The sequence below is a fragment of the Ranitomeya imitator genome, chromosome 2 (assembly GCF_032444005.1).
Source record: "Ranitomeya imitator isolate aRanImi1 chromosome 2, aRanImi1.pri, whole genome shotgun sequence".
Classification (NCBI taxonomy): domain Eukaryota; kingdom Metazoa; phylum Chordata; class Amphibia; order Anura; family Dendrobatidae; genus Ranitomeya; species Ranitomeya imitator.
The window spans coordinates 161679782-161696552 of record NC_091283.1 but is presented as its reverse complement, the minus strand read 5'-3'; the positions used below and the strand labels follow the sequence as shown (position 1 = coordinate 161696552).

Here is a 16771-nt window from a genome sequence, read left to right as displayed (position 1 = left end):
AAAGCATTGGTACTGAGATGTTGGCTGTGGTCCCCCACCTGCAGAACCACTCCTTTATTGAGGGTGTCTTGATAATTGCCAATAATTTCCATCTGTTATCTATTCCATTTGCACAACAGCATGTGAAATTGATTGTCAAACAGTGTTGCTTACTAAGTGGACAGTTTGATTTCACAGAAGTTTGATTTACTTGGAGTTATGTTCTGTTGTTTAAGTGTTCCCTTTATTTTTTTGAGCAGTGTATAATCTGCATACAGCAGTGGTGATGGTGGTGCCACTCCCAGGATGATGAGGGTTACAGGAAATGTCATCTGTTGTAGAAATATTGCTGGAGACAGATCGGATCTGTGCACATTACACCAACCCTAGAAACCAATTAGTAGTGAGGAGATGGAGGGCAATACATTTAATCTGATAGTTGTGGTGACAAACTAGAGATACCATATTATAAGTGGGATATTACATCTGTTTTATTTTTTCCTCCAAGGACATGACATCCGTCTTCAAGAAAGTCCTAGACCTGACGTACCCCATCACCTCCATGTTCTCAGGGGCAGCCTTCAATAACAGCATCAGCTGCACATTCAAGGACAAGCAGATAGAGGTGAGTGGGGCTGTGGGATCACTACTCCTAGTGTGTGTCCATGTATGTGTGTGCATTACAGATATTATAGACACCTGTGCTTGTACTTGCTCTCTTTTAGGATCTCTGGATTCCATATTTTAACATCACTACTGACATAACTGCTTCCACCATGAGGGTGCACACAGACGGTAGGTAGCTGTCTGAGTCTGTCATCCCATGTCCAGACCTCCTGGGAGAAACGTGATATTATGTTTGTGAGCTATTATACAATACCTAAAGACAAGCGCCGTCAGTGTGGCAAGTTCTCAGGAGGAAGAATACTTTTCATATCCCCATTGAAATCAGTGAGCCATCCATGGACATAAGTTGCATTCTCCGGCTGTGACGGGCACGCAGCGATCTGAATGTGTGCGATGGGCCTTTATCTGACTAATTTGATAATCCCCCTGCCTCTCACTATGTAGCACATAAGAGAACATGATGTTCAGTTCTACAGTCAGTAAATGAAGCTGTGATGGCTGCGCGGATCTACAGGTAGATAAGTGAATCTCCTGTAACACGATCGCTTTCAGCTCTGCCCTTCTGCTTCTACTCTTATCTCGCCGCTATCCATCCTCATTATACGCGCGCTCGTCCCACATTCAAAGCTGCCTCAGATTTTCCAGCAGGTGACTCATGGCGATAGCAGGGACTTCACTACGCCTTCATTAATTCTCAGTTCACCTCCCACACAATAGAGTCCTATGGACCTCTGCAGTTTCCTGATATTGCCAGTTATATGGAGAGATGATGATGGGAGTTTGGTCCTTACAGAAATAACCTGTCCTTACTCTCATAATGGTGGCGGGATGGCACTTCACCTGCACGCTCTACAGTCCAGTCGTAAGTCCAGTCCTTTAAGAGGAAGATCCCTGATGTTGGGCTCCTTTTGGACATCATTTTTTAAGACTGGCAAACACTTCGCTCTTCAAATGCCAATTTTAAATTTTTTTAACCCCTTCCCGACCCATGACGCCACGTAGGCGTCATGAAAGTCGGTGCCAATCCGACCCATGACGCCTATGTGGCGTCATGGAAAGATCGCGTCCCTGCAGATCGGGTGAAAGGGTTAACTCCCATTTCACCCGATCTGCAGGGACAGGGGGAGTGGTAGTTTAGCCCAGGGGGGGTGGCTTCACCCCCTTGTGGCTACGATCGCTCTGATTGGCTGTTGAAAGTGAAACTGCCAATCAGAGCGATTTGTAATATTTCACCCATTATAACGGGTGAAATATTACAATCCAGCCATGGCCGATGCTGCAATATCATCGGCCATGGCTGGAAATACTAGTGTGCCCCCACCCCACCCCACCGATCGCCCCCCCAGCCCCCCGATCTGGCCGGTACACTGCTCCGGCTCCCTTCCCTCCAGTGCTCCGCTCCCCCCCGTGCTCTTGTCCGCTCACCCCCGTGCTCCAATCACCCCCCCGTGCTCAAATCACCCCCCCTGCACTCCGATCCACCCCCCCGTGCTCCGTTCCACCCCCCCGTGCTCCGTTCCAGCCCCCCCGTGCTCCGTTCCAGCCCCCCCGTGCTCCATTCCATGCCTGCCGCGCTCCGATTCCCCCCCCCCCGTGCTCCGATCCCCCCCCTGTGGTCCCCCCCCCACCCCATCATACTTACTGATCCTGCCGGGGTCCCGTCCGTCTTCTCCCTGGGCGCCGCCATCTTCCAAAATGGCGGGCGCATGCGCAGTGCGCCCGCCGAATCTGCCAGACGGCAGATTCGTTCCAAAGTGCATTTTGATCACTGAGATAGATTATATCTCAGTGATCAAAATAAAAAAAATAATAAATGACCCCCCCCCTTTGTCACCCCCATAGGTAGGGACAATAAAAAAATAAAGAATTTTTTTTTTCCACTAATGTTAGGTTAGGGTTAGGGGTAGGGTTAGGGCTAGGGCTAGGGTTAGGGGTAGGGTTAGGGGTAGGGGTAGGGTTAGGGTTAGGGGTACGGTTAGGGTTAGGGCTAGGGTTAGGGCTAGGGTTAGGGGTAGGGTTAGGGCTAGGGTTAGGGTTTCGGTACGTGCACACGTATTCTGGTCCTCTGCGGATTTTTCCGCTGCGGATTTGATAAATCCGCAGTGCTAAACCGCTGCGGATTTATGGTGGATTTACCGCGGTTTTTCTGCACATTTCACTGCGGTTTTACAATTGCGATTTTCTATTGGAGCAGTTGTAAAACCGCTGCGGAATCCGCACAAAGAAGCGACATGCTGCGGAATGTAAACCGCTGCGTTTCCGTGCAGTTTTTCCGCAGCATGTGTGCAGCGATTTTTGTTTCCCGTAGGTTTACATTGAACTGTAAGCTCATGGGAAACTGCTGCTTTTCCGCAGCATGTGCACATACCTTTAGAATTTGGCTATGTGCACACGGTGCGGATTTGGCTGCGGATTGGCCGCTGCGGATTCGCAGCAGTGTTCCATCAGGTTTACAGTACCATGTAAACATATGAAAAACCAAATCCGCTGTGCCCATGGTGCGGAAAATACCGCGCGGAAACGCTGCGTTGTATTTTCCGCAGCATGTCAATTCTTTGTGCGGATTCCGCAGCGTTTTACACCTGTTCCTCAATAGGAATCCGCAGGTGAAATCCACACAAAAACACTGGAAATCCGCGGAAAATCCGCAGGTAAAACGCAGTGCCTTTTACCCGCGGATTTTTCAAAAATGGTGCGGAAATATCTCACACGAATCCGCAACGTGGGCACATAGCCTTAGGGTTAGGGTTGGAATTAGGGTTGTGATTAGGGTTGTGATTAGGGTTATGGCTACAGTTGGGATTAGGGTTAGGGGTGTGTTGGGGTTAGTGTTGGAGGTAGAATTGAGGGGTTACCACTGTTTAGGCACATCAGGGGTCTCCAAACGCAACATGGCGCCACCATTGATTCCAGCCAATCTCGTATTCAAAAAGTCAAATGGTGCTCCCTCACTTCCGAGCCCTGACGTGTGCCCAAACAGTGGTTTACCCCCACATATGGGGTACCAGCATACTCAGGATAAACTGCGCAACAATTACTGGGGTCCAATTTCTCCTGTTACCCTTGTGAATCTAAAAAAATGCTTGCTAAAACAAAATTTTTGAGGAAAGAAAAATGATTTTTTATTTTCACGGCTCTGCGTTGTAAACGTCTGTGTAGCACTTGGGGGTTCAAAGTGCTCACCACATATCTAGATAAGTTCCTTGGGGGGTCTAGTTTCTAAAATGGGGTCACTTGTCGGGGGTTTCTACTGTTTAGGCACACCAGGGGCTCTGCAAACGCAATGTGACGCCCGCAGACCATTCCATCAAAGTCTGCATTTCAAAAGTCACTACTTCTCTTCTGAGCCCCGACGTGTGCCCAAACAGTGGTTTACCCCCACACATGGGGTATCAGTGTACTCAGGAGAAACTGGACAACAACTTTTGGGGTCCAATTTCTCCTGTAACCCTTGGGAAAATAAAAAATTCTGGGCTAAATAATTATTTTTGAGGAAAGAAAACTTATTTATTATTTTCACGGCTCTGCATTATAAACTTCTATGAAGCACTTGGGGGTTCAAAGTGGTCACCACACATCTAGATAAGTTCCTTGCGGGGTCTAGTTTCCAAAATGGGGTCACTTGTGGGGGGTTTCTACTGTTTAGGCACATCAGGGGCTCTGCAAACCAACGTGACGCCCGCAGAGCATTCCATCAAAGTCTGCATTTCAAAACGTCACTACTTCAATTCCGAGCCCCTGCATGTGCCCAAACAGTAGTTTACCCCCACATATGGGGTATCACCGTACTCAGGAGAAACTGGACAACAAATATTGGGGTCAAATTTCTCCTGTTACCCTTGGGAAAATTAAAAAATTCTGGGCTAAATAATTATTTTTGAGGAAAGAAAACGTATTTATTATTTTCACAGCTCTGCATTATAAACTTCTATGAAGCACTTGGGGGTTCAAAGTGCTCACCACACATCTAGATAAGTTCCTTTCGGGGTCTAGTTTCCAAAATGGGGTCACTTGTGGGGGGTTTCTACTGTTAAGCCACATCAGGGGCTCTGCAAACGCAACGTGACGCCCACAGAGCATTCCATCAAAGTCTGCATTTCAAAACGTCACTACTTCCCTTCTGAGCCCCGACGTGTGCCCAAACAGTGGTTTACCCCCACACATGGGGTATCAGCGTACTCAGGAGAAACTGGACAACAACTTTTGGGGTCCAATTTCTCCTGTAACCCTTGGGAAAATAAAAAATTCTGGGCTAAATAATTATTTTTGAGGAAAGAAAACGTATTTATTATTTTCACGGCTCTGCATTATAAACTTCTATGAAGCACTTGGGGGTTCAAAGTGGTCACCACACATCTAGATAAGTTCCTTTCGGGGTCTAGTTTCCAAAATGGGGTCACTTGTGGGGGTTTCTACTGTTTAGGCACATCAGGGGCTCTGCAAACGCAACGTGACGCCCGCAGAGCATTCCATCAAAGTCTGCATTTCAAAACGTCACTACTTCAATTCCGAGCCCCGGCATGTGCCCAAACAGTAGTTTACCCCCACATATGGGGTATCACCGTACTCAGGAGAAACTGGACAACAAATATTGCGGTCAAATTTCTCCTGTTACCCTTGGGAAAATTAAAAAATTCTGGGCTAAATAATTATTTTTGAGGAAAGAAAACGTATTTATTATTTTCACGGCTCTGCATTATAAACTTCTATGAAGCACTTGGGGGTTCAAAGTGCTCACCACACATCTAGATAAGTTCCTTTGGGGGTCTAGTTTCCAAAATGGGGTCACTTGTGGGGGGTTTCTACTGTTAAGCCACATCAGGGGCTCTGCAAACGCAACGTGACGCCCACAGAGCATTCCATCAAAGTCTGCATTTCAAAACGTCACTACTTCCCTTCTGAGCCCCGACGTGTGCCCAAACAGTGGTTTACCCCCACACATGGGGTATCAGCGTACTCAGGAGAAACTGGACAACAACTTTTGGGGTCCAATTTCTCCTGTAACCCTTGGGAAAATAAAAAATTCTGGGCTAAATAATTATTTTTGAGGAAAGAAAACGTATTTATTATTTTCACGGCTCTGCATTATAAACTTCTATGAAGCACTTGGGGGTTCAAAGTCCTCACCACACATCTAGATTAGTTCCTTTGGGGGTCTAGTTTCCAAAATGGGGTCATTTCTGGGGGATCTCCAATGTTTAGGCACACAGGGGCTCTCCAAACGTGACATGGTGTCCGCTAATGATTGGAGCTAATTTTCCATTTAAAAAGCCAAATGGCGTGCCATCCCTTCCGAGCCCTGCCGTGCGCCCAAACAGTGGTTTACCCCCACATATGGGGTATCAGCCTACTCAGGACAAACTGGACAACAATATTTGGGGTCCAATTTCTCCTATTATCTTTGGCAAAATAGGAAATTCCAGGCTAAAAAATCATTTTTGAGGAAAGAAAAATTATTTTTTATTTTCATGGCTCTGCGTTATAAACTTCTGTGAAGCACCTGGGGGTTTAAAGTGCTCAATATGCATTTAGATAAGTTCCTTGGGGGGTCTAGTTTCCAAAATGGGGTCACTTGTGGGGGAGCTCCAATGTTTAGGCACACAGGGGCTCTCCAAACGCGACATGGTGTCCGCTAACAATTGGAGCTAATTTTCCATTCAAAAAGTCAAATGGCGCGCCTTCCCTTCCGAGCCCTGTCGAGTGCCCAAACAGTGGTTTACCCCCACATATGAGGTATCGGCGTACTCGGGAGAAATTGCCCAACAAATTTTATGATCCATTTTATCCTACTGCCCATGTGAAAATGAAAAAATTGAGGCGAAAAGAATTTTTTTGTGAAAAAAAAGTACTTTTTCATTTTTACAGATCAATTTGTGAAGCACCTGAGGGTTTAAAGTGCTCACTAGGCATCTAAATAAGTTCCTTGGGGGGTCTAGTTTCCAAAATGGGGTCACTTGTGGGGGAGTGCCAATGTTTAGGCACACAGGAGCTATCCAAACGCGACATGGTGTCCGCTAACGATGGAAATAATTTTTCATTCAAAAAGTCAAATGGCGCTCCTTCCCTTCCGAGCCTTACCATGTGCCCAAACAGTGGTTTACCCCCACATGTGAGGTATTGGTGTACTCAGGAGAAATTGCCCAACACATTTTAGGATCCATTTTATCCTGTTGCCCATGTGAAAATGAAAAAATTGAGGCTAAAAGATTTTTTTTGTGAAAAAAAGTACTTTTTCATTTTTACGGATCAATTTGTGAAGCACCTGGGGGTTCAAAGTGCTCACTATGCATCTAGATAAGTTCCTTGGGGCGTCTTGTTTCCAAAATGGGGTCACTTGTGGGGGAGCTCCAATTTTTAGGCACATGGGGGCTCTCCAAACGTGACATGGTGTCCGCTAAAGAGTGGAGCCAATTTTTGATTCAAAAAGTCAAATGGCGCTCCTTCCCTTCCAAGCCCTGCCGTGCGCCCAAACAGTGGTTTACCCCCACATATGAGGTATCAGCGTACTCAGGACAAATTGGACAACAACTTTCGTGGTTCAGTTTCTCCTTTTACCATTGGCAAAATAAAAAAATTGTTGCTAAAATATAATTTTTGTGACTAAAAAGTTAAATGTTCATTTTTTCCTTCCATGTTGCTTCTGCTGCTGTGAAGCACCTGAAGGGTTAATAAACTTCTTGAATGTGGTTTTGAGTACCTTGAGGGGTGCAGTTTTTAGAATGGTGTCACTTTTGGGTATTTTCAGCCATATAGACCCCTCAAACTGACTTCAAATGTGAGGTGGTCCCTAAAAAAAATGGTTTTGTAAATTTCGTTGTAAAAATGACAAATCGCTGGTCAAATTTTAACCCTTATAACTTCCTAAAAAAAAAAATGTTGTTTCCAAAATTGTGCTGATGTAAAGTAAACATGTGGGAAATGTTATTTATTAACTATTTTGTGTCACATATCTCTCTGGTTTAACAGAATAAAAATTCAAAATGTGAAAATTGCGAAATTTTCAAAATTTTCGCCAAATTTCCGTTTTTATCACAAATAAACGCAGAATTTATTGACCTAAATTTACCACTAACATGAAGCCCAATATGTCACGAAAAAACAATCTCAGAACCGCTAGGATCCGTTGAAGCGTTCCTGAGATATTACCTCATAAAGGGACACTGGTCAGAATTGCAAAAAACGGCGAGGTCTTTAAGGTCAAAATAGGCTGGGTCATGAAGGGGTTAAAATTTGGTGGACCAGTCTATGGGGCCCCAGGTATGGGGTCTTTATTGAGAAAGTATTATACATGCAATAGGATACAGTTAAGGGCTTATGACCTTTTCTAAGACTGTCCTTATCACATTACAGATTACAACTTTTATTGACACTGCCCCTCTAAATTGATGTAGTAAAGAGCAGCACATGTGTGGGGGGAGGGCTTTTATGCTGCAGGGAATGTGAAAACCACAGGGCCACCCAAGCGGGTATCCCGGAGGTATATAATGAATGGCAGAATGATTAGTGGATATTGACAGGTTCTGATGGAGCGTCAGAGTGGGACCCCCACAACTCGCAGCTCTCCATACATTATTATGCATCAACAATCTGATGGAGATTGTCTCACATGGAGTGTATGAATGTGTTATTAAATGCTCTACATGGACCGTTGCGTCGCTGTGGGCTTCACATTACACTGGTATGATATGAATATGGCATACAATGGGGTAGGGCACTGCTCTGTGTACACTATCAGCGCTGGTACTACTATCCCATCATCATTTCTTCAGACCCCATTTTCTGATGATGGTAGAACGTCTCTCTGTCACTAATATAATGGGCTGATCATTGCTTCTTGTCACCCACTTTCTTGCATTCTCTTACTGCTCCTTTCTCTGCAGGTTGCCTCTGGCGGTATGTGCGTGCCAGCATGTCTCTCTCCGGGTACATGCCCCCACTCTGTGACCCCAAAGACGGGCATCTGTTAATGGATGGAGGTTACATCAATAATCTGCCAGGTATGCAGCATGACTACAAAATCCAGACGGACCCCATTGTAATCTGGCAATACTGGGGTCAACTGCAATTAAATGTTGCTTTGTTTTCCTAGCCAAATGCAAGGAGAGAAGAGACTGCAAAATATCTCAGTGCGTAGGTGTTAGACTCTCGCCCTCGTCCGAACTCTATAACACTAAGAAAGATCACATTAAATGCAGAGATGAGGATTCTGACTTCACACAATGAGCTCATCGCAGTCAAGGGTTAATTTCTTTGCTACCTTTTCTCTGGCAGCCGATGTTGCCCGCTCCATGGGTGCCAAAGTGGTTATAGCCATTGATGTGGGCAGCAGGGACGAGACTGATCTGACAAACTATGGCGACTCCCTGTCTGGTTGGTGGTTACTGTGGAAAAGGTGGAATCCACTTGCGGAGCGCGTAAAGGTGAGACTTCCCATGTGCTACACAGACTGTGCCTCCGTCCCCGGGGGGCACCCGCTTCAAACTGACCATCAAATCAAGTGGTGCGGAAGCCTCGGTGTAGCCGAGCATTCACCTGGAGTAAATCAGAGTAGACTCTGCATCCAGCGAATGTATGTACGTACCAAATAAAACTGAAGGCTAAAGCTCGACAGACAACTCAGAGTAAGGAGACGGATTGTGCAAAGTCATCGAAAATTTAAAATGAAGTAACGTCGCTAATTGCTGTCAATAAAAATGTCCACCAGAATTGTGTCTTCAGGTCGTCTGCAGACCAATGGCTGCAGGCTTGTACTGCCTCCATCTGTGTCATACTCTGTAGCCTAACAAATGTCCCGATAGAGGAAAGATAGAAAGGAATACGGCTGCCAGATAGGACGACACAGGGGCAGTCTACAGTCTGTCACCATGGAGGCATATAGATCTGCTAGGAGCTGTGGCAGAAGCACCATAACAGATGATGTCTAGGACTTGTAGTTTTATGGCAGCGGAAGCTGGCCTGTCTGTCTGATTGAACTATTCGTACTGGGGAGCAATACTTGACTGTATGCCCTTTTTTGTTTGCCCCCTCAGGTGCTGAACATGGCAGAGATCCAGACACGCTTGGCCTACGTGTGTTGCGTGCGTCAGCTTGAGATGGTGATGAATAATGAGTACTGCGAGTACATCCGACCTCCCATCGATAGATATGGAACACTAGAATTTGGAAAATTTGATGAGATTTGTGTACGCATCCTTTTTTTGTGTTTTATTTTTTTTTTTTTAGGGGAAGGGGTCATTAAACACAAATGTGTTCGGCTGATCTGCCCCACCTGAGTTCTGAGTGTTAATGATACATCCGCTCTGCAAAGGTGGGAGGTGGAGGAGTTACATGTACAGGACCCCCATACCTTTTTTCCCCTCACTTGAGATAGAGGAGTCTATGGGGTCACACCGGTACAGCAGCCAGTGGTCCATTCTTCTTACTTCCACTACATCTCTTTACATGGTCTCTGGCTAATGACTCCAGAGGATCCAGATTAACATAACATCTAAGTTGTCTTGTAGAAGAGTCCCCCTTATCTCTAGGCTCTGGCAGCATTCACTGCTCTCCATAACTCACAGGTGACAGAAGAAAGCCTCTGGTAGAAGTGTCTTTTAATTAAACCACTCAGGCTTTTCTCCCTCACAGCCAGTAAACTTGACTGTCTCACCATGAATCAGCCCATGTCACTTCTGGTTATTGGAGACTCTGGTGATTTCAGCTTATTTTACATTTTGACAAGGGAAGAATGTTACCATCTAGATGTGTCTGTGCAGCGTAAAAGATGAGGTCTGCACCTCCTGTCTCATCCAGAGCTTATATTGAAATGGGGCTGCTCTGCTTTTCTGTTAACTCTCAGCTGCCTCTTAACAGCCTAATGCCCTGCCGCAGCTTGCCCTGGGTGACGTGCCTGCCCAGCCGCGACTTGCCCTGGGTGACGTGCCTGCCCTGCCGTGGCTTGCCCTGGGTAATTTTCCTGCCCTGCCGTGGCTTGTCCTGGGTGATGTGCCTGCCCAGCCGTGGCTTTCCCTGGGTGACCTGCCTGCCCTGCCGTGGCTTGTCCTGGGTGATGTGCCAGCCCAGCCGCGCCTTGCCCTGGGTGACCTGCCTGCCCAGCCGCGGCTTGTCCTGGGTGATGTGCCTGCCCTGTTGCGGCCCCCCTAGGTGACGTGCCTGCCCTGCCCTGGCCCCTCCTGGGTGACGTGCCTGCCCTGCCGCAGTCCTCCTGGGAGATGTGCCTGCCTTGTTGCAGCCCCCTGGGTGACATACCTACACTGCAGCACATTTCATTTATGTAGCATTATCTACTACATTTGTGAGCTTCAGGTACATTACAGGGTCCCCTACTGCAAGCAGTTATTGTACTTTATTTTGTGTCCACCCAACAGTGGCCCAGGATGAAGTTACCAATAGTTAGGTGAATGAATGCCAGGCACCATTCGAGCGCAATGCCCATGCCCTTGTTGTGCCATATCGAAGCTAACCCCTTCTCTCCTGACTTCAGGATGTTGGACACCAGCATGGAAATACTGTATTTAACGTGTGGGGCCGCAGCGGGGTGATTGAAAAGATGCTAAAGGATCGTCAGGACACCTGTAAATCCAAAACTTCAGACGTAAGTTCTCCTAGGCTGATTACATGTGGTGTACTGTTACAGTACTCCCAATCACCGTTTATATCTGAGCTCCCCACAATATAATAATGAGATTTTATGCATATTTGTTAGTGGTGTGCCCTATTTGACCTAGTCTTGTGCACACAGCCTCTATAGTGAGAGTCCAGTTATTTTATTGAGGCATGTATGATGGCATCATTAAAGCACATAGCACATGTCTCAGGAAGAAGTCAGAGCGCCCCGTTATCATTAGGAACCTCCTACATGGCGGATGTAGGACACAGATGTAGGCGGATGTAGGACACAGAGCTGCACAACCAGTGGGGAGATTTACTGGAATTGGAGAAGATAATTAGACCTCTGGTAGGGGCACTGGCATCATCACTTCCCAGGGGGAGGGCCTGTGGGATATGAGTGCTAGACAACCGGTTATGATTTGTTTTGTGACTGTGTCCTGAGAGGTTAATAAACCCGAGATTATTGTATACACTGTACATGAGGAGGAATATTCAATCAAGGTGCCTAGTGAGCTGTACTTATATCCTTGTGTTGTCTGTTACCATAAGGCAGGTGAGGGTGCAACTTCCATCACCAGTGCTAATTATTACCAAACCTATTCTGTTCTCCATCATATCTGTTTTATTATTGTACACAGGGACAGTATTATAGCAGTTATATTCTTGTACATAGGGGGCAGTATTATAGTAGTTATATTTTTTAACATAGGAGCAGTATTATAGCAGTGATATTCTTGTACACAGGGGCAGTATTATAGTAGTTATATTATTGTACATAGGAGTAGTATTATAGTAGTTACGGTATATTCTTTTACATAGGGGCAGTATTATAGTAGTTATTTTCTTGTACATAGGATCAGCATTATAGTAGTTATATTCTTGTACATAGGAGCAGTATTATAGTAGTTATATTCTTGTACATAGGAGTAGTATTATAGTAGTTACGGTATATTCTTGTACATAGGGGGCAGTATTATAGTAGTTATTTTCTTGTACATAGGATCAGCATTATAGTAGTTATTCTTTACATATTAGCATTATTATATTAGATACAATCTTGTACATAGGGACAGTATTATAATAGTTATATTCTTCTACATAGGAGCAGTATTCTAGTAGTTATATTCTTGGGCATAGGGGGCAGTATTCTAGTAGCTATATTCCTATACATAGGGGGCAGTAGTATAGTAGCTATATTCCTATACATAGGGGGCAGTATTATAGTAGCTATATTCCTATACATAGTGGACAGTATTATAGTAGTTATATTCTTGTACATAGGAGGCAGTATTATAGTAGTTATATTCTTGTGCATAGGAGCAGTATTATAGTAGCTATATTCTTGTGCATAGGAGCAGTATTATAGTAGTTATATTCTTGGACATGGGGCAGTATTATAGTAGCTATATTCCTATACATAGGGGCAGTATTATAGTAGTTATATTCTTGTACATAGGGGACAGTATTATAGTAGTTATATTCTTGGACATGGGGCAGTATTATAGTAGCTATATTCCTATACATAGGGGCAGTATTATAGTAGTTATATTCTTGTACATAGGAGCAGTATTATAGTAGTTATTTTCTTGGACATAGGAGCAGTTTTATAGTAGTTATATTCTTGGACATAGTGGGGAATAGTATTGTTACAGCTCTCGGATCACCTGCAATGTGTGGGGTGTTGGTGTTATGGTGACTACTCGCTTCCTTTATGGCGCTGAGCATTTGACCGCTCCAAACTGAAATAAAAATATAAGGAAACTTAATTGCAGAGTTCAGTGCAGATCGATGCCCTATTTACAGGAGAGCAGGATGTGGTAGAAATTCCGTCCCACTGACTTGATTTCATTAAACCGGTGACATTTCTCAGCTTTCTGCACGTGACTGCGTACGATGTAAAAGGAAAGTTAAAGCTTTTCTCATCGATTTCATCACTGTGAACTGCAGGGGGTGACTGGTACACAGAAACCTCAGTGTGGAGACAAAATGTCACAATTGCCGCCACCTACGGCCTCAGAGCCGGTCACTTAGTCTTATGCAGATTGTCCAAGTGTAGCGGAGCGCTCGCCCCACTGGGATGATTTATTGTGTTATGGAAGCAGTTGGAGACCTTGATATAGAGACAGGTGGAGTAGTTGAGGGGTCAGTGTTGTCAACTGTTAATACCCTGTATCCATCACTTCTAGCTGACGACCTAGAGACCCCAGGATGTTTGACCGGGTTTATTAATTAGGATGTTGGTGTAAAGTTGATATTTAAAGTGGACATACCCCATAAAATAGCAGCCCCAGAATGGAACACATTTGTCTGTGTATCCCCTATAAATGATACTTTGTTAAAATACCAATACAACATTACAGTATCTGCTGATCCAACTTGTACATGAGGTTAAAAAAAATAAGTCATAACATAGAAAAATTGTTCAAAATTATAATCTGTTTTTCAGGCTGACGTCTAGAGATCTTGGAGAGATGTTGTAAATAGATTTTCCCTTTATTTCCTATGGAAACACTACTTAAGTATAAGGCACATAATAAGCCTGCGAGGTGCCATATCAGCCGGTCATTATCTGACACTTGTTGCTTTCATTCCACAGCTGAACACTTGCCCTAACGCCTCTTTCACAGATTTGGCCGAAATAGTGTCAAGGATAGAACCTGTCAAAGCAGCTGTTGTGGACGGTAAGTTTCCCATACAAGAGCCGTGAATATGGGCCCAAAGAAAACAACCGGGGTGTGCGGCGCTGCTCACAGGGCATTAGATGGATGCCGTTGTATCTAATTAACAGGGTATAATAACTAATGTATTAATACATAAATGATTACCAAGCTGAATAATAATCCACTTGTCGGCTGCTTACTGTAGAGCAGGAGGAGCCTGGCAGATGGATGGCTGATAGGGGTTGGTGTTTGGAGAATGATTGAGTATTACTTGTAATTTATGGCTGTAATTCCCTGCTCACTCTGGGTTGATAGATTCCGCAGACCCTCACTGATTAATAACCTGCCCTATATAAGCATGTACGTCCGAGCTGTCAATCATGGAGTTTTCTCCACCCTGAGACTCAAACTCCAGAGCAAGCAGGAATCGCAATCAATAAGTGGTTCTGATTTTCTAACTACGCAAATATCAACCATCGATCTACCCCTCCTATCTACCATCAGGTTGTTCCGGAGCAGGAGTAGGTTATGGACTTTTGGCCCTCCCAGTTGCTGTCCGTCAGATGTTGGGAGTTGTAGTTTTGCAACAGCTGGACAGACGTAGATTGATTGATTGTCCTCAATACACCCGTACACACACTGGGGAATTGGTATTAAGGATTTTCCTACACAGTGAACTGAGCAAAAATGATAGTTCCACCACTTTCACCTTTATTTCTGACATCACTGTGGTTTCTGAAGACCCATGTAGCTGTCAGTTACCATATATACATAGGTGGTATATCATTGTGGCCACCTGTACATGTGGGGTAACTACCGCAACACTACCACAACACCATTTGAGGAGAGGGTTTATGTCCTTGCATAGTAAGCCTGGTCCAGAAGGGGTTACACAGTTGCTCCGGCATTCCTGACACCATGTTAGAGCGAAGAGCGTAGTTTTTATAATAATCTGTTGTTTGCTACCAGTCACACAGACTGCACAAGAAGCGGCAATAGGTGTGAAGGAAAGCTCGCTACTCAACCCAAAGCTGCGTGATCTTTATATGATGGGTCTGATGAAACCTCAAAGGCAAGAGAGGGTTAATATCACTTAGCCCCATAATGATTAGAGACTATTGGTTTTACAATATCAATTATTACTGAAGTTACCGACTCAAGGAATGAGGGGGAAGGTTATGATCCCCCCACCGAGCTGAGTGAATGATGAGAGCAGGTGAGGACTGTTCACTTCCGGCCCCCAACCTCCATCTCCTGCCGCTGATTCCCATCAGTTCCAGTGAATTCCTGTAAATCTCTACCCAGTTCTCCTGCTGGAGGCTGTACATTTGTTTTTCAGCCTTTACGTCCTGCATTCTTTTGTGTGCTGAGGGTCCCGGGGGCCACGCCGTGTATAACCCTATTATCCTCACACTGCCAATAATTGGATGAAGCCATTCTTTTCTGTTCTCCCTTGCATGAGCTGTGGTTCCTGTTCATCCATTCTGTAATGGAAATATCTCCTGATCACACGTAGGGCTGTAATTGTACAGACCCGCTGGTGGCCCTGGATTTTCCCAGCATCCTTTAAGTCAGCAAGGCATAATAAATGTTTCTCTTACAGATGAATCTGATTATCAGACAGAGTATGAAGAGGAAGATCTTTCAGACTCGAAAAAAGAAGATTATCTAAATTTCCTGAGCACCCAGAACAATGATGAAGTCTCTGATAGTGTAAGTAGAAAAAGGGGACATCACAGGTGCAAGGATCAGCAGGAGAAAATCCACTTCCACACGGCTTCGCTGGGAATATTATATGCTCTATTTCCGTCATGTTTCTGGCCATGATTGATTGGTCATAGGTGGTGTACATGGGCCCAAACTGCCTATTATTTCACAGTACTGAATACTGCAGACCTATACAGACAAATGACTGCACCACTGGTGGAGTGTCATTATGAAGGTTGATGCAAGGTCACATACACATTGCATTCCTGCCAAAAGTGTAAGTGGGACGTTTTCCCTTGCATTTAATTTACCATTACCGTAAGCCCCTCAAGTTCCTAGACAGAGGCCTAAAGAGCCACATTCACTCTTCAATCGTAAATTATAAAATTATGGCCGTACTCCCAGAGTGATGTTAGGTAGAATGACACACTCACCAGGTGTATGGAGGATGTTCCTGGACGTTGGTCATTACCTCTACAAATCCTTAAATGTCTTATAGACACCTCTCTATTACTAAGCAGTGGGCTTGATGTCACCTGTCATTACAGAGGTGACATCAACCACACAAATATGAACCCCACTTGCCACTGCTACAGGGCAAGTGGAAAGAGCCGGGCAAAGCGCCAGAAAAGGTGCATCTAATAGATGTGCCTTTTCTGGGCAGCTGCCGGCTGCTGTTTTTAGGCTGGGGGCCTATATCAATGGCCCCTTACCAGCCTGAGAATACCAGCCCCCAGCTGGTTGTCAAAAATACTGGGGACCCCACGCCGTTTTTTAAATTATTTATTTAAATAATTAAAAAACAGCGTGGGGACCCCTCTATTCTTGATACCCAACCTTGCAGAAGCTGGCAATGAGGGTTGCAGCCTCCAGCTGTGAGCTTTGTCTGGTTGGTTCAAGAAAATAGGGGGGAGCCCACGTTGGGTTTTTCATTCATTTATTTAGTTAGATCGCAGGCGACTGCAGCTGTGGAATACCCCGATTATCCACTCCTGCTGTCACTGTTATTAGCGGCAGCAAGTGTCGGATGATGGGGGTAAGAGTTCCAAAAGCCCCCTTCTGTCATAGTTCGGACATCATTCTCTGCTCATGCCGATCGCCGGCAGAGCATGGGAGAATGATAACAGCCGCTGGGGAACAGCGCTTACTGTAGCTCTTCTTCACCGGCAGCCGTCCATGTGGTACTG

The 16771-nt window shown here is 45.1% G+C and overlaps 1 protein-coding gene across 8 annotated transcripts in view; it reads left to right on the top strand.

Moving 5' to 3' along the window:
• PNPLA7 (patatin like phospholipase domain containing 7) overlaps positions 1-16771 on the top strand; it is a 268219-nt gene that overhangs the window by 248059 nt on the left and 3389 nt on the right. For all 8 annotated transcript variants that reach the window (XM_069747682.1, XM_069747683.1, XM_069747688.1 and 5 more), the window contains 8 exons: positions 488-604; positions 705-774; positions 8487-8603; positions 8878-9026; positions 9636-9788; positions 11090-11200; positions 13814-13898; positions 15481-15590. In XM_069747682.1, coding sequence (XP_069603783.1) covers positions 488-604; positions 705-774; positions 8487-8603; positions 8878-9026; positions 9636-9788; positions 11090-11200; positions 13814-13898; positions 15481-15590 — 912 coding nt within the window. The remainder of the gene's footprint in view (positions 1-487; positions 605-704; positions 775-8486; positions 8604-8877; positions 9027-9635; positions 9789-11089; positions 11201-13813; positions 13899-15480; positions 15591-16771) is intronic.